The sequence below is a fragment of the Pteropus medius genome, unplaced genomic scaffold (genome assembly GCF_902729225.1).
Source record: "Pteropus medius unplaced genomic scaffold, Ma_sr-lr_union100, whole genome shotgun sequence".
Classification (NCBI taxonomy): domain Eukaryota; kingdom Metazoa; phylum Chordata; class Mammalia; order Chiroptera; family Pteropodidae; genus Pteropus; species Pteropus medius.
Genome location: NW_024349796.1, coordinates 16,499,777 through 16,521,578, shown reverse-complemented (window position 1 = coordinate 16,521,578; position 21,802 = coordinate 16,499,777). Strand labels below are relative to the sequence as shown.

The 21,802-nt window shown below is 40.7% G+C and overlaps 1 protein-coding gene across 4 annotated transcripts in view; it reads left to right on the top strand.

Moving 5' to 3' along the window:
• The window catches only part of DENND1B (DENN domain containing 1B), a 153,489-nt gene that overhangs the window by 78,812 nt on the left and 52,875 nt on the right, over positions 1-21,802 (top strand). For all 4 annotated transcript variants that reach the window (XM_039883476.1, XM_039883475.1, XM_039883478.1 and 1 more), the window contains 3 exons: positions 3,680-3,780; positions 9,794-9,839; positions 14,479-14,580. In XM_039883476.1, coding sequence (XP_039739410.1) covers positions 3,680-3,780; positions 9,794-9,839; positions 14,479-14,580 — 249 coding nt within the window. The remainder of the gene's footprint in view (positions 1-3,679; positions 3,781-9,793; positions 9,840-14,478; positions 14,581-21,802) is intronic.

Below are 21,802 nucleotides of genomic sequence, written 5' to 3'. Positions count from 1 at the left end.
GTCTCCCCATCTGCAAAGCGAACGAAAGAATGAGAACGTGACGGGAGAAAGCGAGTAAGAAAATCAGAGGTGATTCGAACTTTCCGAAGGACGTAGGCGTGACGGGAAGAGGTTAGGACGAATTGTCAGTAACGAAGCAGCAGGATTTCCTATTCCGGTAGGAAGGAGAAGGAGAATGAACTATAAAATCATATTTTAGTATAAAAAGCATTAAAAAAGAAAAATGCACGACCAGACACAGTCTTTTTCCATTATATAAAATTGCTATTCCTTCAAACATTTCCTCTTAACCGTCACTTAATTTGAGTATTAGAATTTTGCTCAAATAAGAATATTTTATAGTTGGGATAACTTTATAGTTTTCAAAAACCCGGCTGCTACTGTTTTGGCCTAAACTTTTAAATGCGAATGTAGATTAAGTATGTTTAAACAGATGGTTTCCTTCTGCTTTTCATTAAATTTATTTTCATTCCGTGAAGAATTTATTAGATTCCCATTGGCAGCAATTTATTCTGTATACCTACAGTTATTTATAGTGCTTGATTTTCTGAATTAAATATCTATTTAGTTAAAAATCGAATGAAGTTGCTAATCTCTATTTCTTAGATTTTATGCATTAGTATATATTTTTGGCGACCCAGATCTGCCCCTCAATAATTCGCATCAAACTCCAGTTGAAGCGATAGGACTTTTACATAAAAATGAGCACAATCTGGCCAAGAGATAGACTAGACTAAATGGGAGCGATGACATGTCCACATGCCACTATGAGACCTTCGCTTGTAAAGCTATGTCACTTAGAATTGTGCTGTTTTTCATTGTAATTCTCACACTAGATGGACCCCAACACTGCAGTCTCCTTAGGCATCTGATCGTGTGTTTTTGCCCCTCAAAATCCATGTCTGGTTAGTTGCTTCCAACATCGCTTAGTTTCATTAGCTTTTATCAACTTCCTCTAGTAAATGAAGTTTCACTTTAAGAACAAGGAGTAACTGAGGTTTCATGTCACGGAGGGAGAAAGAACTTTGGTTCCCAACAAAATGTACCTGCGGGTGCAGAGAGAGGTGATCATTTGTCGAATTTTTATCAAGCATCTTATCTTTTTAACATTTTCTACCCGAATCCGTTCCCTCGGTCTGCGGAAGTCGCAGACTGAAACGGGAGGGAGGGGCTTCTGCCTCAGTTGGAAACCCCCCCTCGGATGTCTGACAGTTAACGAGTATTGGCAAAAGCAAATTCCTTATGGTTCCACCTAAATGCGACACTTCGGCTCTATTACTTTTAATAATTCGTTCTAGTTGCTAAGGTCAGAAGCTGGGGCGGAGGGTTAGTATGTTTACTTCCTCCCGTCACCCCGCCCATATCCAAAAAGTTGCCAAGCCCTGTAGAGCTACCTCCTTTCCTGATAGACCCTGATGAACAGAGGGGACCCTCTGCCCAGTGATGGCCATTGGCAGGAGTGTGTCACTCAGCTTATCCTCCTGAAATCATCCTCTCAGAGACCATCAGTTGATCAGATTATGCTGTGCCTTATTAACAAATAATTCACCACTTTAACGATGAACTAAGGGCATAGAGAAGTGTCCCTATGCAGCCAGCCATCCTCAATCTTTGTGGCACCAGGGACCGTGCTCCTATGAGCATCTAATGCCTGAGGATCTGAGGCGGAGCTGAGGCGGTGATGCTGGCGCTGGGGAGTGGCTGCAACACAGATGAAGCTTAGCTGGCTCACCCGCCACTCACCTCCTGCTCTGCGACCCGGTTCCTGACAGGCCACAGACGGGTACCGGTCCACGGCCCGGGGGTGGGGAACCCCTGCTGTGTAGCATTTACTAAAGTGCTTTGAGCTCTGGCTCCATCCACTAAAATAAGTCACCCTTGTGTTTGAGAAAGTATCGTCTTTATTTTTCTCAACAGTGACAGAAGGACACTCCTTTTTCTTAAGGTTTTAAATGAGCTGTTTTCAAAGTCATCCCTGTAGAGATGGAGACACTGAGCCGATCAGCTGCCTTTCAAAGCTGCACCTGTGCCTCCAGCCCATCCGTTTACTCCGAAGGGGTGGAAAGGGTTAACACGCTGTAAAGATGCCCCGTTTACAGCCAGGAGAACTGGACACGTGTCCCTCCAGTCCAGATATGTAAGATTAATAAATCCGTGGCCTGTAATTATTAAGTAGAAGTATTTGAATGCCTCCTAGTGGTATAGTGTATGTTCTAATTAAGAAATTTCAGAAATAATATTTATTGAGGGAATACTGTAGATAAACCGTCAAAGCTCATGAGTAGGAAGTGCTCAAACCTGTCAGAGATGCCGCTGTAACTGGAATCAAAGTACATCGTTTTCTATTCGTAATTGATTAAAAACCTAACAGGAAAATATATAATATACGTGATAATGACGAATATACTTTTAATCAGAATTTGTATGTTTTTGGCTCAGATTAGATTATTTTAATTGATTTTTTTTTATTTAGTGGAAGTTTTGCACTTAAATATAGACAGATGTTGCTGTTAAGATTGAATTGCTTCGTGTACATTTATTTTTATAAATTAATTTAATTCTCATGTATGTCCATTTCTTTATATAACAAAATAGAAATGATGGTTTATAGAAAGTCTGGTTCACATTCGGACAGTTTTACTTTGAAATTCTGATTTTCAAGTTGAGTAAAATGATTTTGTTAACGTTGAAATGAAGACTGTAGCCAAACTTTAAAACAATGAAGAATGCTGATTTAATTATTGCTTTAAACACTGCAGGGCGACCTTACACTTCCAGCAGTATATTTGAAAACGAACCGAAAGCCACGTGGAAAGAATTCTGATGAGGCTCAGAGGAGGGAGGGGCAGACAAGTGATGCTATCCCTTTGTGAAGCATTAAAAATATTCAATTAACCGCTTGCCAAAACAAAAACAATTAAAATGGCAATTACCTTTAAAATGGCGACGATATCATTGCAGCTGTTGTGATGTAAAGCTGGGAACCAAAATGTTAATCTGAAATGAACAGCCTAAATCTGGAATTATGATATACTTGGCTTCCCGTCGTACAGCTGTCAAGCTTGGGCAGCTCGCTGGTCGATAGTGACATTCTCTGTGTCAGTGAGCAGAGTCTCTGGGTACTGTGACCCGCAGTTCACACGTTACAGAAGTTCCAACTGTCGAACGTTCAAGTCCCCTGGTATCGCCGCCCTCCCCGGCGCGCTGACTGGCTCATGTTTCGTTCTCGGGCAATTTGCCCTGATCATATCCCCAGGAGCTTTCGGCCCCGCCCCGCCCCGCCCCGCCCCTTCCCACGCCCGGGGATACTGCAATGTGGCGTAGTGAATCTGAAACAGGCGCTGGTAACCACTAAAGTATCATTTCCTACCGTGTCTTCAGCGACGCTCACCTCGTTTTTCCGTTTGGCTTTTATTTATGCTCCGAGCGTGGCCCCCGAACACGGTATTTTCAGGTCACTGTCTGGGTGACGGGCCCAAGAACCTGCTTTGGCGGTTTTCGCGGGTTTCAGAGGGGGCGGGGAGCAGCTCACCTGTTCCCCGAGGAACTGGTCAAGGCGATGTGATCGAGGCCACCGGATAAGTTGCTTTCTGATCATCATCGATCTTCGGTAGCTCGAAGGTGCCGCGTGGCGCGGTCGGCCGGCAGCTGCTCACCGCTGTCCTCTTTCCCGTTTCAGCTGACGGCCTGCGTGCACGGCTCGGTGGCCCTGCTGTACCCCATGTTCTGGCAGCACATCTACATCCCCGTGCTCCCGCCGCACCTGCTGGACTACTGCTGGTAAGCCGACCCCAGCTCCTCCCCTTCACGCTAGGCCAGGTGAGCCTGGCGGCTGCGTACCTGCAGCCTTAGAGGTCGCGGGTGTGGCAGGGCACCTCTGTGAAGGGCCCGGTCGTACTTTCCAGGTGTCGCAAAAGCATGTTGCCAGGCACACAGGTGCTTTAGCTCCCGAGAGTGTCCTCTGCAGTCATCGGAGAGTTAAACGCGTAAACAAACAAAGCCATAAACAAAGCCATCCCGGATGCACTGAGCACAGGTGTCCGGAAGTCACGGCGTCCGTTCGAGAAGCCGGTGGCCCCGGGTCGTCCCCATCGGGACAGGCTCCCGCCGCCCCTTCCCGCAGAAGCGCGCCGCACCCCAGGGACCAGCGGGGGTGCCTCTAGCACGGGGTCCCGGCCTTTCTGGTCTCTGTCAAAGTCTCGACCTCGATCCGCCTGAACAGCAGTGTGGACGGTGTCGGGGCGATTCTGAAACGCTCCTGGCTTCCAGTCAGCTCCCGGGGACCCGCCCGCCACACCCGGAGATACCGCCAGAGCCCGAAGAGTCTGTGTGCGGGGAGCAAGGCGGGGCGCAGGTGGGACCTGCATCACTTTACTGCCCTGTCGCCTTCTGCAGCCATAGCTTGTTCTCCAGAGATCCGATGAGGTTTTCTGTTCAGCCATGGAGGAGCACACACACACGTGCACACGCGCACACGCACGCGCACATGCAGGAGCACACATGCACACACGTGCACACAACGCACACATGTACACACATGCACGCATGCACACACACGTGCACACGTGCATACACCATACAGGAGCGCACACACACACATGCACACACACACATGCACACACTTGCACACACATGTGCACATGCACATGCAAACATGCACACATGTGCACGCGCGCACGCACATGGAATAGCTTTGACCGTAATGTGTTCATTTATATCACCGCCGACGTGATTAAGAGCGAAGCTCTTAGAATCCAAGTCTCGAACCTTCCTGTCGACGTGCTCACGGTTAGAACAATCCCGTCCGCACGCCCAGGCTTTCCGTTCAGCTTTTATGACCGGCCCCCTTGGGAACAACCAGTGGTGATGGCAACACACGCATTCGGCCGCAGGTCGATGGCACCGCGGGCCGTGAGCTTCCACCACGCGGTAGTATGAGTGTCAGCAGTGCCGTGACGTGGGCTCGGTGACCGCCACTGTCCCTCTGCCGTTGGAGCCCTGGAGCGGAGGCGGGCCTGCGGGCGACGAGGCGTGCGGGGTGACTGTGCTTGTGAAGGGCCACGCCACAAGCCGGCGGGACGGTGGCGTCTGCGATCATCCTGCGGGCCCTCGCGTTAGAGTGACGTTCTCTGCCCGCCACGCGGCGGAGCCGTCCGCGTCCACGAAGGCGGGAACTGCCGACTGTTCGCGGTGACATTCACACTGGGTCTCTGCGCATCGTGTCCAGTAATTAAAACTCATCGAAAACCTTTTTTTACGAAAGTATTTGAAAACATATTGACACATGGTTTTTAAAAATGCATGTCAAGAGCTAACACTTCTAATTACGAGGTTTAGAATTATATCGTATCATATATAATTTTAGTGGCATTTTAATTTTTCTGTTAAAATATTCTGACCTCTTGGGTGACATCCCTTTAAATTCAATTCTCTGTAACGATGACACGTTTAAGACTTTCTACAACACTGCCGTTTAGAAACAGTTCTATGACCAGACGGTTCTGCGCTAATTCTTTCCAGAGATTTCTGCCTGGTTCTCTGGCCCGGCCACCAGCTCCTTCTTTGTGCTGCTTCCGCTCTGACGACGGAAGCTGGTATTTTATTTCAGCTCCCGAAGTAGCCTTACAGTTTCTAACCTCTGCCGCAGCCTTCGGGACAAGCTCTGACAGCCTCCATGCCAGACGCGTCCCTGGCCCAGAGGGCACAGCAGTGATAATCAAACCCTCATGCCCGTGAGTCACAGAGACAGCTTTAGCCGCCATCGGAGGACTTGGCCAGGGGGATGGAATTGTTGTTATTATTATTATTTTTTTTAAATAGTCATCTAAGATCCTACCTCTCCTCCATTGTCAGAAAAGTCTATGGAGTAAACCATTTCCCTTTGTTTGCATCCTTGCAAATGATTCTAAAGTGACTCCTATCCACATGCAAAAGAGAGAAGAATATTAGAGCCATCCCTTCGTTCTCATGGTTTTGAATAAAGAAATTTTGAAATTCCACTTTGAAAACAGCACCGGGAAGTTTCCGTAGTGGTGCGCGTGTAGTCGCCAGCTCCTCGTGACTATGGGTGACTGTCACATCTCGATCCACTGATAGAGGCTTGCTCACCTGTTGGCTTGTCCACGCATAAATCCATCCATCCATTTGTACATCAAACGTTTAGTGAAACCCTTGTCGGCCAGGTATGTGATGTAATGAGTTAGTCTTTGTTTCTGCCTTTGTAGGATCCACAGACAAGAGGAAATTTACCCCCCCCACACACACACACACGTGCACACACACACACACGCGTGCAGAGCCCAGTAGAACTCCGGTACTATGGGGTTTGTCTAAGAGGCATATAGAAGAAGCGTGGAGGCAGCACGAGGAAGAAGCAGCCCACGGTGCCTGGTCGGACAGGGAAGGTTCCTGGGGCCAGGTGACACCGTCTGCGTTTTCCCCCTAGTATGACCAGTACGATGGGAAAATGGGGAGTTTCTGTTGAACGGTTTCAGTTATACAAGATGATTGTGTTTCAGAGATCTGTGGTACAACTTCGTGCCTGCAGTCAACGATGCCGTGTTGTAGGCTTAAACATTTGTTGAGGAAGCAGATCTCACGTTAGGCATTCTTACTGTCACAGCGGGGGAAAAATAAGTACTTAAATGTGGCAAATCCATGACGTTGCCAGACACTCTTAACCCCTCCTAGTGTTTAAACACTTAGATGGTGGTGTGACTCTGGTACCAGTAAAATTATAATCGCTCGCTACTTGTTCAAGAATGATCCATTTTCTTCTTAATTTAGGTTATATGTCTGCTACTTCTTTCCATGAAAGGAGAAGATGCAGCTACTAATGGAATAGTTTAAAAACAAATGCAGGAAATTAAATTGTTGAGACTACCCTAAGTTAATAGACTCCTGTGACAGTCAACCCCATGGGTGGTCTCTGTAAAAAACCTAAAAAGTAAAAAAAGGCTATTACATAGTAATTATTTTTGAATGAAGATTAATTGCTATCAAAAGAAGAAGCAATCATAATAGAACCTTCTGTATCCCATCCTTGCAAAATAATTTCATTGACAGAAAGATCTAGGACAGTTTTGCACATGGCTGATGAAACATCTGTGTTGCCACGGATTCCCTTCCTGACTTATTAACGCCCTAATCTAATTAGGAGATTTCAGCCAGGGCTGCAAAATTACTTCTCATTGATTCGGCTGATTAAATATTAGGCCGTACGCAGTCCAGTTTTCACGAGGAAGATCCAGCTATTTCATTAAATCGCCATTCTGCGGAGCACCGTAATTATTTTAGGAAATTACGCTCTGGATTACTAACGTTTGCAGTTCAAACATCTGCATATTTGGGGTTTTGTTAGAAATCAGTGAGATACGAACACGTAGAGATCCCCAATGATCCCACAGAAAAAGTTCCAGTTACTTCATCATTAGGTTCAGGCGGGGGAACTCATCGCTGAATTTTTATGCTAGTTTAACAATGTCTATAAATTTATTTATGTTTCAAGAGATAACTAGCTCTCATGAATCGTCATCTTAGATGTATCCCGTAGGACTTCGTACCTTCAGCTCTGATCTTTTGAAATCTGATCCACTCAGTGTTTTTCTAATATCTGTAAAATGGACGTAATATTTATTATTTTTAGAAGGCTTAAATATCTTGATGAATGCCCATTTTGTTAAAATGTGCCTTGAAATTTGAGATCTCGTGGGCTCTCTGTTTGATAAATCTCACAGGTAGGATACCCTAACCTGGGGTAGACCGGAACCTTGCACAGTAACTTTAATGATTTCATGCGACTTTCAACATGAGTTGGGCTTGACACATTTAAGATCTTGGGATCTGCCTGCCCGTTTTTGTGAAAGGTGCCTGAACCCGGTCCTGGGAGCCCAGAATAGTTAGTGACATATTTATTCTGTCTTTTGCTGAGTCCCAGAAGGAATTGTAGAGACGAGAACTTGAACCGGGGAAGTAAGCAGCCTTCCCTTGTCTCAGCGAAAGGGGAGCCGTCCTCACTGATTCCTCCCGCTCCCTTTCAAAAGCGGAAAAGCCCTGACAGCTCAAGGGCCTCAAGGACTATAAAGAGTCTCCACGTTCAGTCGAAGGAAGTTTCCAGAACATCGGGTCAGTTCCACATGGTCTGTTGCACTGAAAAAGAAAAGGAAGACACAAAGCTATGAAGGCAAAGACAGCGAGAATTAGAAGCTGGGAAAGACAATGTGATGGCCAAGCTCATGTGGAGTAAATTAAGGATTTTCACCGTTCGTGTGTGTGTGTGTGAGAGAGAATTCTGGATATTCATTACCGGTTGAAGATGTGGAACTGTTTCAGGTGACTTTGAAGACTGGCTCTGTCGAGGTGCCTGTTAAGTTTTAGCTATTCCTGGGTCTCGGTAGCAGAGTGGGCTCACAGAAGTTGGGACAGCTCCGTTCTAATAATGACAGTGACGATGGAAAATTGCGCAAATCCTTTGAGAAAGATTATCCGTTGTCATCAACAGAAAAGGTTCGCATTAAATATGATGCCAAGACGTCTGCAAAAGAAACGTCAAAATATTTTATTTTTAAAATAGCTGTTTATTTGCCTATCTTCTATCACCTTGGTAGACATCTGTCCATTCTCATCCTGTCTTGTTAAATAGCATTTTAATTTTGAAATGTCAGGTTGAATAATTTCCTTCTTAATGAGAACTGTTTTTGAAATGGCTAGCAAATCCGATTTTATACGTTACGAAAATTACTAACTGTCTATATTCTCTGCTGGAGCACAGGACCCGCAAGGGAAGAGATTCTGTGTATGTCATTTATTATGGAACCGAAGCCCCTAGACCAGGTCTTGGCACCTGACACGCTCTAGATATGTTTTGTTGGCTTAATTCATTTACCATCATCCTTACACTTATTTGAACATTTTTAATTTATTAAAATTATTCAATAAAAGTGAAAGCGAAATAAATATGAAGGTATAAAATGTAAATCAATGACAAGGCACACAAGCAGGAAGATAGCACAGAAATAGAATGACAGCAATGAGAGAGAGGCTTGCTTGTCTTTGGACCTCTAGTTCCCAAACGGTGCCCGGCACACAGTAGGTCTCCATAAATATTTGGTCCTGACTGACTCAAAAATTTGGGTCACACAGTAGGTATGAAATGATCGTATATTACGAAAATTGTAGAAATAAGAACCTAATTGAATAAAAAATGGCATGCAAAAGCAATGTGAATAAATTTGATGATTTTTTAGGATGTGTTTGATATGAAGTATGGGGGAAAGTTCCAACTCAGATTATGGTCTAGACCAGCGGTCCCCAACTTTTGTGACACCAGGGACCAGGGCTCCTATGAGCATCTAATGCCTGAGGATCCGAGGTGGAGCTGAGGCGGTGATGCTGGTGCTGGGGAGCAGCTGTGAATGCAGGTGACGCTTCGCTGGTTCACCTGCTGCTCACCTCCTGCTGTGTGACCCGTTCCTGACAGGCCACGGACTGGTGGACCCAGGGGTTGGGGACCCCTGGTCTAGACTCTAATATTCTAAGTTAAAAAAGCTATTTTAGGTAGTACATTGAATTATAAATTACTGTGATTTTTATATAAAGCAATCTTCATTTGAATCTATTAATGGCCTGAAGATTTAAATTTGAATTTTACATATAGAGTAATTTAAAATACCTATTATATGCTCTGTTAGTTACGACTGTGCATTTAATACATTTACCTTTTTAAGCATACTGAGTTACTTATATTGTCGCTTCCGTTTTAATGGACTACATGCATATATATTTTTTCATTTAGTGCCCCAATGCCATATGTGATTGGAATCCACTCCAGCCTGACAGAGGTGAGTCTCTCAGATGTGACGTAGTGATAAACTGATTCAGGAAAGTAACAGTTTAAACAGTTGTACTTTGAAAGAATATCAATTGACTAGTAGAAAGCAGTGACCGGTTTCATATTAGAGTGTACGCACAAAAAGATTTTCAGAAAGGTAATGTTGAAATAATTTTATTTTAATTCATATATTAAATGACGATCTTCAAAGACAAGAAACCCATGAAAATAGGTTACATTTGGTAAAAGTCATATGATAAGTTTTAAAGACTGAAAACTTTAGTCCTTGATAAATCTCTTTCTTTATGGTACTTGGGATCTTTTATATCTATTTCTTTTTCAGACTTGTATTTTGAAAGTCAGAATTTTTGTAATCATGAGTCATAAAGGGAAATGTTTTTATTTTACAAACTTCGTTTTGATCCATTTATCGGTGTGCTTTTTCAAAATGGGTTTTAAGACACTGATCGTGAACATTTGAATTAGAATATGGCTTGAAACATTTAACATTTTTTTCAGCCTTATTGGAGCTTTAGAGTGTACTGATCATTCTGGACTGTCGTCACCTCATTTCAAAATGAATTTTGTTCCTGGAGTCATCACTAAAGTAAAAAACCTTGAACTTTAAACACCTTGAACTTGAAATCAGTGCCATTTTCAGAGAGGACTTCTTAGAAGGTCAGCATGTAATAAAATAAACAAAAACTTGAACAAAACTAAAGACGTGGGTTTGTCGCCTGCCATCATTATGCTGGCTGATTTCAGTTTTAGTCAAACGGATTTCTTTTTTTTTGCCGGTTGTGCATTTTGGATTCTCACCCACTTTGTAACGAGCAGCCGAAATGAGTTAGAGTTGGTTTTCACGTTAGTTGCTGTCACTGCGTACGCCATCAGTCCTCACTGTGTTGATCAAGGGACATCCTGGTTGAGGATTTTGAAACCGAGGGTCACGTATGGAGAGTGTCCTGGTTTGTGGACCCTACATGTGCTCAGCTCTGGGTCTTTTTTCTTTTTGCAAAAATGCCAGGGCAATGTTTTTATTTGTTTAACCTTTAATAAAGAATACATTTTAATGAGTTTCTTTAGGAGGTTGAATTTGTTCTTAGCGTTGAAGTCTGGGTTGGATGACATTATGACTCTTATATTTTGTTATGTTTTCAAAAATGTGTTCTTACATGCCTAGATACTCACAGTGAAAGGACAAATTGTATAAAACATGAATGAATAGGTATTTAATTTGTTATTAGATTGTGGAATAGGAAACTGGCATTTATTCATCAGCAGTTGCACTTTCTGCAAAATCTAAGCATGGCACCACGCTTGGTTGGTATGGTTTCAGATTGATTTTGATATTAGCGCACGTGTCCTTCCTTATTTAATGTATCTAATATCTAATAGAATATGTAAATTTTACAATATACTTATTAATGCTGATGAAAAATATTTAAAGTTGTCGATTGTACCTGTTGTTATATTGTCTATATCAACTCTTGAAACAAATGATTTGACTTTCTCAAAATATTCTAGGGAGGGGTATATGTTTTAAACGTGCAATTAAATCGATCACGTTATTTCTTGGACACCTATAGAAGAAATGAGTGCTTTGTTTAAGGAGCGCGTTTAAGAATTATTTTCCCCTTAAAGTACTATCGCGGGGAAACAATCCGTTCTAAGCTTAAATTGGCTCCGTTCCTTCAAGGAGGTGTGTAGAGCGCGGTTAGTTTGGCTGGAATCTCTGTACCTTACAGACTCTGGAATTGTCCAACAGTCGTAAGTCAGCTTGAGTTTTCTAGTGAAGGAGAAAGTATACTAGAAACTTCTTTAACCTGGATGGATACCATTTTGTAACTTACTCCTTAATCTATTACCAGATGCTACACATCCGCAATTCCATCCCTATTATATCATTATTAGGTGGATTTTTTTTTCACTAAAATCTTGATCTTTATGCTTTTTTAAATATGAATGTTATTATAATTAAAATATAGATATATCCATTTACATATTTTAGATGTGAGAACAAACTGAGTAATTTTTTGTATTTTGTGTGACTCCAGTTACAACTAATTTTTTTTTTTTTTGGGAAGAGTCAAAATATTTTTTTATTCTCTTGGCGAAGAGAGTTTCAACACATTTTATCAGTTCACGAAGACTCCTAGATGTAATTATTCAAAGACATGAAATTATAACGTTCTTTTAAATCTTGCTTTTAATTATTTGTATGTGACCATGAGTAAAAGATGGCTAGAAATCTCTTTTTGAAATGTAAATTTGCTTCTAAATAAAGGAGAAATACATTTCGTTCCTCCTGGACACTAGACTTTTGGGACGAACTCAAAGCTAAGGCCATTACTTGATTGGGGATGAAGTAGTGGAAGCTAGAAGTGTGAGGGTCCTAGTTATTGTTTTAATAGACAAAGGATCCTAAATAAAATATCGACCCAATTTCATCAGATCACGTGATGGCTGCCACTGTGTCATTTCCTTGCATTCACGTGCATGAAGCGCATTCGCAGTCACACTGCACGGAAGGGTCCTCACGCGGAGCGTGTGAGGAAGGCTCACCACCTCTGGCACCTTCTTGTTGGACTTAGTAAGACTTCCAGACTTCGGACTAATATTACGTTCTTAGTTTTGAAGAAAAAGTAAATTATCTTTTCACATTTTCTTACTATTTCTTCATCTAAACAAGTTTATGAACTTTATGATAAATGGGGGTGGGATGGGAGAGAGAGAGAGACAGAGAGAGACAGAGACAGAGAGAGAGGAGGGGGGGGAGAGGAGGGAGGTACCATTTTATGCCATATGACTTTCTACTTATTTAAAAAAACATAGCTAAAGCCTGGTTTGGAGGGAAAATACAGGTAAAATATAGGTAAAGCCAAATTAAAAAAAAAGATTTAAATTATATAGTATTTTTTTCTCCTTTAAAAAATATAAAATTATTCTAATTTTAGAGAGGTCTCAGTATATTGATTTATTGAAATGAATACATTGTCCATTCTTGAGTAGCCCCTTGAACAAAATTTAATATTTAGCTGTATCACACCTTTTAAAACTAAGAGCAACACTGAAAAAAGTAAATATCTCCTATTAACACTGATTTTCTTTATCAGAGTTTATTGTTAGTGTCACTGCAAAATATTCTGGGGTCACAATAGCCATTATTCTAGGCTATTGAGATGAATTCATGTCATCCCTTAAAAAATACATCAGGTTTCTGGATTAACTTTACGGTCGGTTTCTGTTAAAAGGACAACTTAGAATAGAAAATGGAAATCAAAATTATGACACAGTTTTTGCACACAAATGAGATTAGTATAAATATATTTTTGCTTATAAAATAGATTATTTTTGTAGTTACGCTGTAATTTGTAGAAAATCACATATATGTATACACATGGAAAGACAAGGAAATTAGTTAATTTATAAATTTTTTTGCAATAGTGTCACTATTATAAGTGATTCTCTGTTAATTTCCTAGAAATGGCCGTGTTCTGAGTCTCCCTTTCGAATTATAATGTCTTTTACAGGGACATTCTGTTAGAATCGTGTGTCCCCCTGAGAATCCATTCTACAAAGATGTTATGGCTTTCTTAACACATACGAATCCCCTACTAAAAACCACCAGTTCCCTAGCAAATTTCTACCTGAGATGCAGAGATTTGAAATTCTAAATGAATCAGAGAAATTTTAGTCTTGACCAAGTGAGAACGAAAAATTGGTTTGGCCAAATTAAAATTTAGGGGATTTAAATAATAATTCTCAGAAATGGCTGTTTTTCTAGAATGTCGCTTTTAAAACTATTTCTCTGAAATTTAATTGATCTATAACTAGTTGACCTATAAATTATAGAATTCTGAGTTGATGGATACATTTCATTAATGAATGTCTTATTTGCATTAAAGAACACTATTTGCTATTATTTTAATAAGAGTAATAACATATGATTTAAGTATAATTATTATTTAGATAGGAAAAGTAAACAGTAAATATTTCCTTTCTTTAAAGATGAAATATTTGATGAAATTCTACCTCCCAATCATTCGTCCGTGTAGTGAGATAATTTGACTAAGCTGTCAAGTGAGACAAAGGGGTCAGATAGTTAATCTGATAGGCTATTCGACTTGATTTTTACACTGAAATTCATGTGATAAATATTACCAGCAATACACTTCATATTGCTGCCCTCGCTGTCATTTTTCAACTTTCAGTCCTCATCATAAACTTACACGAAATCGAGATGGAAATATAGAGAAAATATTGATTAGCTAAAAACTTCAGTCAGTTGGCCTTGCAACATGATGTGTGCCAAGCGCCTGTGTCATAGGATTGAAATTCGGCCAATAGATAAAAGGTAATGGATGTAAGTGTCTCAGTTGAGTGTAGCTGTGCCTATTGTGTAAGTCTGTGTCGTGATACCTCTTTGGTAGTTAAAGCATATTCAATCTCTCCAAACGCAATCAATACGTCCAGATGAACGGACACACATTCTGTTGTCAGCATTTTTACCCAATCCTTTTGAACGGTTTGTATACAAACTATTTTTCTCATAAGGCAAAGTCGTTTATATTCTTTCATAATGTAGGATTAGATTTTAGAAGGAAAATATACTAATCCGTTTATTCATAATTGTGTTTCTTAAACAGAGAGTGAAAAATAAATCCTTGGAGGATGTGGTTATGTTAAATGTTGACACAAACGCTTTAGAATCACCATTTAATGACTTGAACAACCTGCCGAGTGACGTGGTAAGTCGGAAGGACATTTTGTAGCAAACGTGTGTGCGTGTGGTGTGTGTGTATGTGTGTGTGTGTGTGTGTGTGTGCTTCCTGATCCTTGAATTGCAAGAGCTATTTTCCCCCACTTTTTAAAACTCTGAAATAAAGGGGTCGAGTGTGCACATGGGGAGTGGGAGGAATCGACAGAGATCCGCGTTGAATATTTTTGCCTTTTGGCAGCCCGGACGTTGAATGGGACACCGTCCTCCTTACTGTAAAAGCGGGATCGTAATTTAAAAGCCCGGTGCATTCATTAGGCAGAGGTTCCTTAAACGCGCGTCTCTTCATCTCATCTTAATCATTATATTACAAAGTAGGCATTTCTGTCTGCCTAGTGGCATGTCTTGCAAAAGAATGAGAGTTTTTGAAGGAAGGAGAAGAAGGGGGCCAATTATCGGCTCTGCTTCCCTGCCACCTGCCAGCGCGATTCCTTTTAATTAATGATCTGATGGCACTGGTCAATATAATAAGAAATGCTTGTACAGTTGGGGTCAGAAAATTCTGGCTTTGATCTCCCTCAACTTTCTGAAACATTTATTTGTTTTCTCTAAATTATTTCAGTTTTATTTTTAATCTTTTCTATCCTGCTGAGGGCCGCAAGAATGAAAACCTACACGGTTTGTCATTTGCTTTGGCAGAGCAAAGACTGCTTACTTAGAATTCTATTTGTAAATTAAACTGCAAACCCAGTTTGTCATAAAAGACATCTGATCCTTTTGAAATGACGAAAACTGTCTTTTGTCTGTAAAGGCTGATAAATTAAGTGCCAGCTCGCTCCCGGTCTTTGATCTCGCAGAGGGTTTGTGTGTGTGTGTGTGTGCATGTGTGTGTCTGCAGCTTGTAATAGGGTATATTCTGTATTTCATTTTAAGTAGTCTCCAAAAGTGTATTTTTTGGCCTTCGTATTCCTTAGAACGGGGCACAAATGCAGACCAGTATTGTTTCTGTATGTATTTCAATGGCTGTTTAAAAATATCTTTATAACATAGTCCTAAGCTGAAATAACTTTCCTTTAAAAAAATCTTTTTCTCGAGGATATTCACATTGGAGAATAAAAAAAATCAACTTCAGAATATATTTTTCTGTAATCTTGCAAGTACCTTGAAATCATTATTAGTGAGTTTGAAAAATTGAATTGAAAAATCTCAAACTCAAAAAATACAGTAATACTAACTTTGATTGTTTTATGGCTAGTAATAGGAAAAATATGATTTTAAAGTCAAACTCAAGTTATTTATGCCTATAAATAACCTATCATACTTGCTGACCTTGAAGCAAATTATATTGAACTACTTTATCTTACTATAGTAAAATGAATGTATGAACAAATCCAAGACCAGGCAAGTGAAGAATTATATTATCTTTTTAGCTCATTATAACTAGATTGCCTCATTATAAAAATTTTGCAGAAGCTGCTAGAAATGATTAGAGTTATTCATTTAGAAATCCATCAAAGTATCCTTCATTGAATAGAGAGATAATTATGAAAATAAAGTTTCAACTTTCAAGAGTATTTTCCTCATGTGCATGTATTTCCTACTATAATGCCCTAAGGAGAAAAGATTGTTTATTTTAAAAAAGAAGAAGAAAGAGGAAGAAAAAAGGGAAAGAAATCAGCTTTGTCGTGTGTCATATTAGAATTTTTATAGTCAGCTTCAACGATAGCTCATTCTTTCTTTGAGAAAATCTTTCATGGCAATTGTTTCGTTAGACGTTTCTTTTTTAATTAAAAAGTACTACTTCCCTGGTAGAATTAGTTTGATATTAACACATTTGTTTAAACAGATGAAGTTAAACACAATTCACAAAATGTAAAAGCCTAACTAAAATGACAGGAGGGACTACCTTATAAGCCACAAATAATTAGAAATGACTGAAATTCGAAAAGATGCTCATAAAAAGAGACACCGGTATAGATATAATGACATGTGTGCCTGAAATGGAGGGCCACAGACTTACGGACAGATTTGAAGAAGAATAAAATTGAAAGCTCCGAGGGGGACTGTTTACCAAGAATGGGATGCTTTAAGTTAGAGCCATATTCTTAAAAATACTTTAGGTGATTGTTAAACCATCTCTAACAAATTTAGTCCTATCATCGGTTTTCCGAAAGCTACCTCTTAGAATCCTGTAAGAAACAGGATAAAGTATCGAGACGTACTTTCTGTAATTACCAATGTTTTCAATGAGGCGCGTTAAAAACGCAAATGATCTTACCGAATTTTTTTTTTGTGGTTTGAATGAATGAAATACACTTGAAACCGGAAAAAATATCGCTATCGCTATTGTTCGATTATTTAATAAATTAACTGATATTTAAGCGAGGGCCTTTTAAAAGCACGCCGAGGCACTCAGATTATCCTGACAGGCTCTAGATGACTCTTGCTGGATCGGCTTGACCAGTGGACTTGGCTGTTCAAAGGTCAGCGGTCACAGTTGTCCTGCATTACTAGCCTTTTTTTTCCTGCGGACCCTCTGCTGTGTTGCATGCTGTAATCTTCTTAATGGCTTCATTCCAATATTCACACATAATATTTTAGATTTATTGACTGTTAGGAATAGTCCCATGCCAGCAGCAGTTCGGCTACTCCTAAAGTCTTTAAAATTGGAAAAATAAATCAGGGCAAAGCTCTCAGGAATCCTTTGTTTTCTTTAAGGGCGGGGAAAAAAACTCTCTTCCTGTCCCCTGACAAGAACACTTGTTTTTCGATTTCATCATTTCACTATAGATTTGGATCATTAAAAGAAAAAAAAGCACAGATTTTATTGGGAGTGATTTTAACGGTATCGATTATTACGTGGAATAACTTTGAAAAGCAGTAGATTCATTAAAATATACTCTCGTAGTTTTTTTCTAAGAACACGTTGTGATTCTATTTTTTATTGGCCATGCCAAATATAGATACCTTCGAATATATGTGGTTTGAAGTCTTTTGAAATAAAAAAAAGGTACATTTTAGGGCAATGCAATAATATCAATCGAAGTTAGTGTTATTGTGGTATGTTTTTAAGTGCGAGGAAAAAAAAAGAAACGGTTTGATTAAATATAACATCTGACATCTCAAAGAAGTTCATTTTAATTTAAGGAAAAAAAAATGCACTGAGACTCCCCATTCCAAATATATATAGATTTAGTTTCAATTACATACTAATTTAAAACGTTGTATTTCTAAGCTACTACTGCTCATGTTAATTTTTATCATCATTAACAGTGTTTAAAGTGATTTTGACAATTGCTACTCTTTCAAAAATAAATAGGGCAACCCACTTGTTGGAAAATTAAGCTAATTAGAATTATAATGAGATTAAGAAAACCTGTCTTCATGTGAACGTTAAGTTAAAACAATGGCAAACTAACTCTTACACACGAAAGCAGGTTCGAATTGGCATCTGCAAAAGTTACATGCATTAGAAGATGCAGGAACGTGAATTCTGACCTATGTTGCTTAAATAATTTTAACTTACTAGGTTATAAAAAGTAATATACTCTTAGTCAGACTAACGCACTCATCCTTCTTTTACATGAGGTGATGAAGGCACAGAAAATAGACTGCTAATAGCGTTTCTAGAGCTTTAATTTTTATAGGTTTTGATCCTCAGACTTTCGCCCCAAACGCTACAACACGGTCCCTCTCACATAAATGTGATATCCAGTGTAATGATAACTCTTTTAAGATTTCATATAGAAGCTCACTCTCCATTCTAATCTTGTTAAAGAAATATGACCTCTTTGATTTAAATTAGAGTTTTCTGAACTGTTTTAAACACTCGTTTTCATCTTGCAGATAATAATACTGGAAAATGCTTTTCTATTTTCTATTATGAGGGTGTGTAGAAAATATAGTACGTTTACGAGCTATTGTATAATTCACTCTAAACCAGGTTATGTTATGTATGGGATAGGTACTTTTGGTATCAGGCATATGTAATTACTAAAACGTTGACGAGACCTTATTTTAAAATGGAGTCATTTAAAATATCATGCATCTTGTGAGGTTTTCAATCTATTCCATGAAGGCATAGATTGTTTTTATTGTGATATGGAAAGAAAAGCCATAAATTGCTCTGAATTACCAAAAATCGTTAAAAGCCTAATGAAGGAGAGGGGGGAAAAAACCCCAAAACTCTAACTTTAAATAAAATTTTATACAGTTGCATTCAAGTGAGTTAATTCGGGAATAAATTTGGAGAAGAATTGGCTTTTTCAGAGAATTTTTTAAATTAGTTTAAAAAAAATTAAGTATGTAAACAAATTTAACTCCCAACTATGCAGATAGTCAATAGATAGATTTAATTCATTGGGTATTTAATCTAACATGAAGGTTTAATATGTTAAATCATCATAATGCATGTTATAAAGGGAAAAAAAAAAGGCCCCAGAGACTATTATATTAGTTCCAGGCTTGCCACAGCTCTGCTCTAATCCTTATTGTGTTTAACGGTAAATGGAGTCCTCAGAAATTTCTAGAGTGGCCAGGTTAGAAAGGTAACACAGTTTCCTCCAGGTTCTAGAGTAATCTGGAGAACACGTTTTTAGATGAATAGAGTAGACTTCAGGCGACAAACACCGCTTTCAGTCGGCCCCTGGGGAGAGGCGGTCAGAGAGGCAGTCATGCCTCCCTCGGCCTTCAGCTCTCAGAACTCGGCCACCTGGCCGTGCACCCCGCCGGCCACCAGCCTGGGTGCAGTGCTTTGTGACAATCAGGCATTCAGTAAGCGCCCGGCGAAGGGACATAGAATCGCATTTCTTTTATCGTTTGTAATAGAAGTTGCTTTTAAAGTCCCCGTGCAGAGTTACGTCCTAGAACATTTCATAAGAATATTTTCATCTGACTTTCAGAGTCATGAAAGGGAGAGACTTGGAAGCATGTTTAATATCTAGTTTTTTTTGGCCGTGAGTGCAACTTTTTATGTACATGGAGACCGCACCGTGGTGGCTGTCACTGTGTTTCTGCATGCTGCTTTGGGTGTCTGTGGAAACTCACCTTTCTTTTAAATAGTTATTTTCAGAGATGTGATTGTTTATAAAAGTTTTTGTTGTTGTTGTTCGCAAGTAAACTATAATAGATCGTACTATTTTCCCCACGATTTTCTTGGCGTGTATTCGTTAAATATAAACTTTAAATACAAAAGCAAAACAAAACCCAAAACCCCAAACCTTAAATAACTGGGCTTCCAGCCGTTAGAAAGATCTCTGTCCTTTTCTCTGAACTGAATAATCTGTTCATCTCATCGCAGTGACCCAGGCTTTAGCAATTTCCCCCTTTCTCTCTCTGTACTTTCGCTGTTTTAACGTTGATTTATAGTTTGTTACCCTTAGTGATTGTAAGTGCTCGTGAAGTCACGTGGCTCTCTCATCGCTCTTCATTTCCGACTAAATTACCTAGCCTTTCTGCTAATGCCTTTTTTTTTTTTCTGTATCATCTTGATAGCGTGCTTCTCTCTCTCCTTACTGCTATTATATATTATATAATATATAGACACATTTAATACATACGTATTTCAAAATATAAAGACCTTGCTGTTGGCTTTAACATTCTTTCCAGTTTATCTCGAGGCCACTAAGTTCTTGACTCCTCCACACTCAGGAGAGTGTCGTGTACGTGACGTTGTAAGCTCCACCTCGATAGCAGTCCTCAGATGTTGCTGACATCATGATGACTTGCTGAACTTTTAAATGGATTCTTCCTGGGCCCCATCATGGATATTTAGGTCCAGTAACTAGAGAAATTCATGTAGAAGTGTGCCTGGGACAGGTTCTTCGTTCACTCATTCGTTCATTCGACAAATATTTATTGAGCACCTACTATGTGCCAAACAAACAGGAAGACACGTGCTGCTCGCCCGGACTCACATTGCACCTGACTGAACCCAAGTCGCAAGGGATGCTGGGAAAGAGCTGGGTTTACCCGGCTCCAGCTGAAACTTGAGGATGTCTGTTACCAAAGGGGTGGAGGGTATGGCCCCCCCATCATCTCTGCTCTGTCCGCGGGAGTGAAAATAGCCATAGCCGCATCGATGTGCTGGTCTCAGCCGTCTACACACTCAGATGGGCCTCTTGTGGTCCAGCCGCCTGAACGTGGCAGAGCATCTGGGCGGAGCCGGCTAGAAGGATGAGCCTGAGCCGCCAGGCCACGTCGGGGGAGAGGACGGGGCGTGCGGGGCCTCTGCTGGGCGAGGGGCTGGGCAAAGTCAAGAACCGGGAAGGGGTCCTGGTCAGCTGTCGTGAGGGGAGCTGTGACAGGGCTGAGGTTCCGGGTGACGGCCTTTGCACCTGGCCGGAAGCTCACGGCGGGTTTTCAGCAAAGGAATAGCACGGTCCACTTTCATGTCTAATGACATCTCTTTGGGTTTCGGGGTCCTGAGATGACTGCGTGTGCCAAACGAAGCAGGGGGATCCGACGAGAGACCCTGTGCCGTCCTCTCGGGAGGAGGTGGCATTGGCCTGAACTCAGCGGCGGCTGGAACTTAGACGGAAGCGGGCAGACCTTAGGCAGCGAGCAGAGGCCCAAGCGACAGGGCTCGAGGATTGTCACAGGTGGGAGACGAGGAAGCGCGAAGGGGACCCACGTAATGCCTCCCAGAGCAACTGGCTGAACGTGTGTCACATGTACCCCGGGGGCGACGGCATGGTGATGGGTTTGTGGCGGGGCTCAGAGCGGTTTGGGTTGTCTGAAATTTTAAGTTGTCTCCGAAAGGAAAATAGTCGTAGATGGCACCGTATTCGTCAGGTTTTGATAGGTAATTAAACGCACAAAGAGACGGGGTCACGTGCTCCCCGCGAGGAGGGCATCTGCTTTTCATTTCGTAAATGTTAAAGGTGACTGTTTTAATCCTTAAACAGAAGCTCGTTAGGAAATTATATTAAGAGGGAAAGGTTCATTTTGTTTCCTAAAAACCTGCACGTTCGAAGGAGTGGAGAAGCGTGGGGACCGAATGTCGGATTCATACGGCACCGTGTTTCGTGGGAGAGAAAAAGATGTTGACTCTTTAACTTTTTTCTGAAGCAGAAGAATATTCGAAGCTTTAACTCTTCGGAATGTATGAAGTTTCTAGAGCACAGTTCATCTCAGAGCGTCAGAGGGGCGTTCGGGTTGTGAAGATTATCTAAATATTGTTTGCGAGCATTTATTTTTCCATTCTGTTCTTTACCCCGATGTCGCTCTCTGTGGTCCTTAAAAGTAAGATTAAA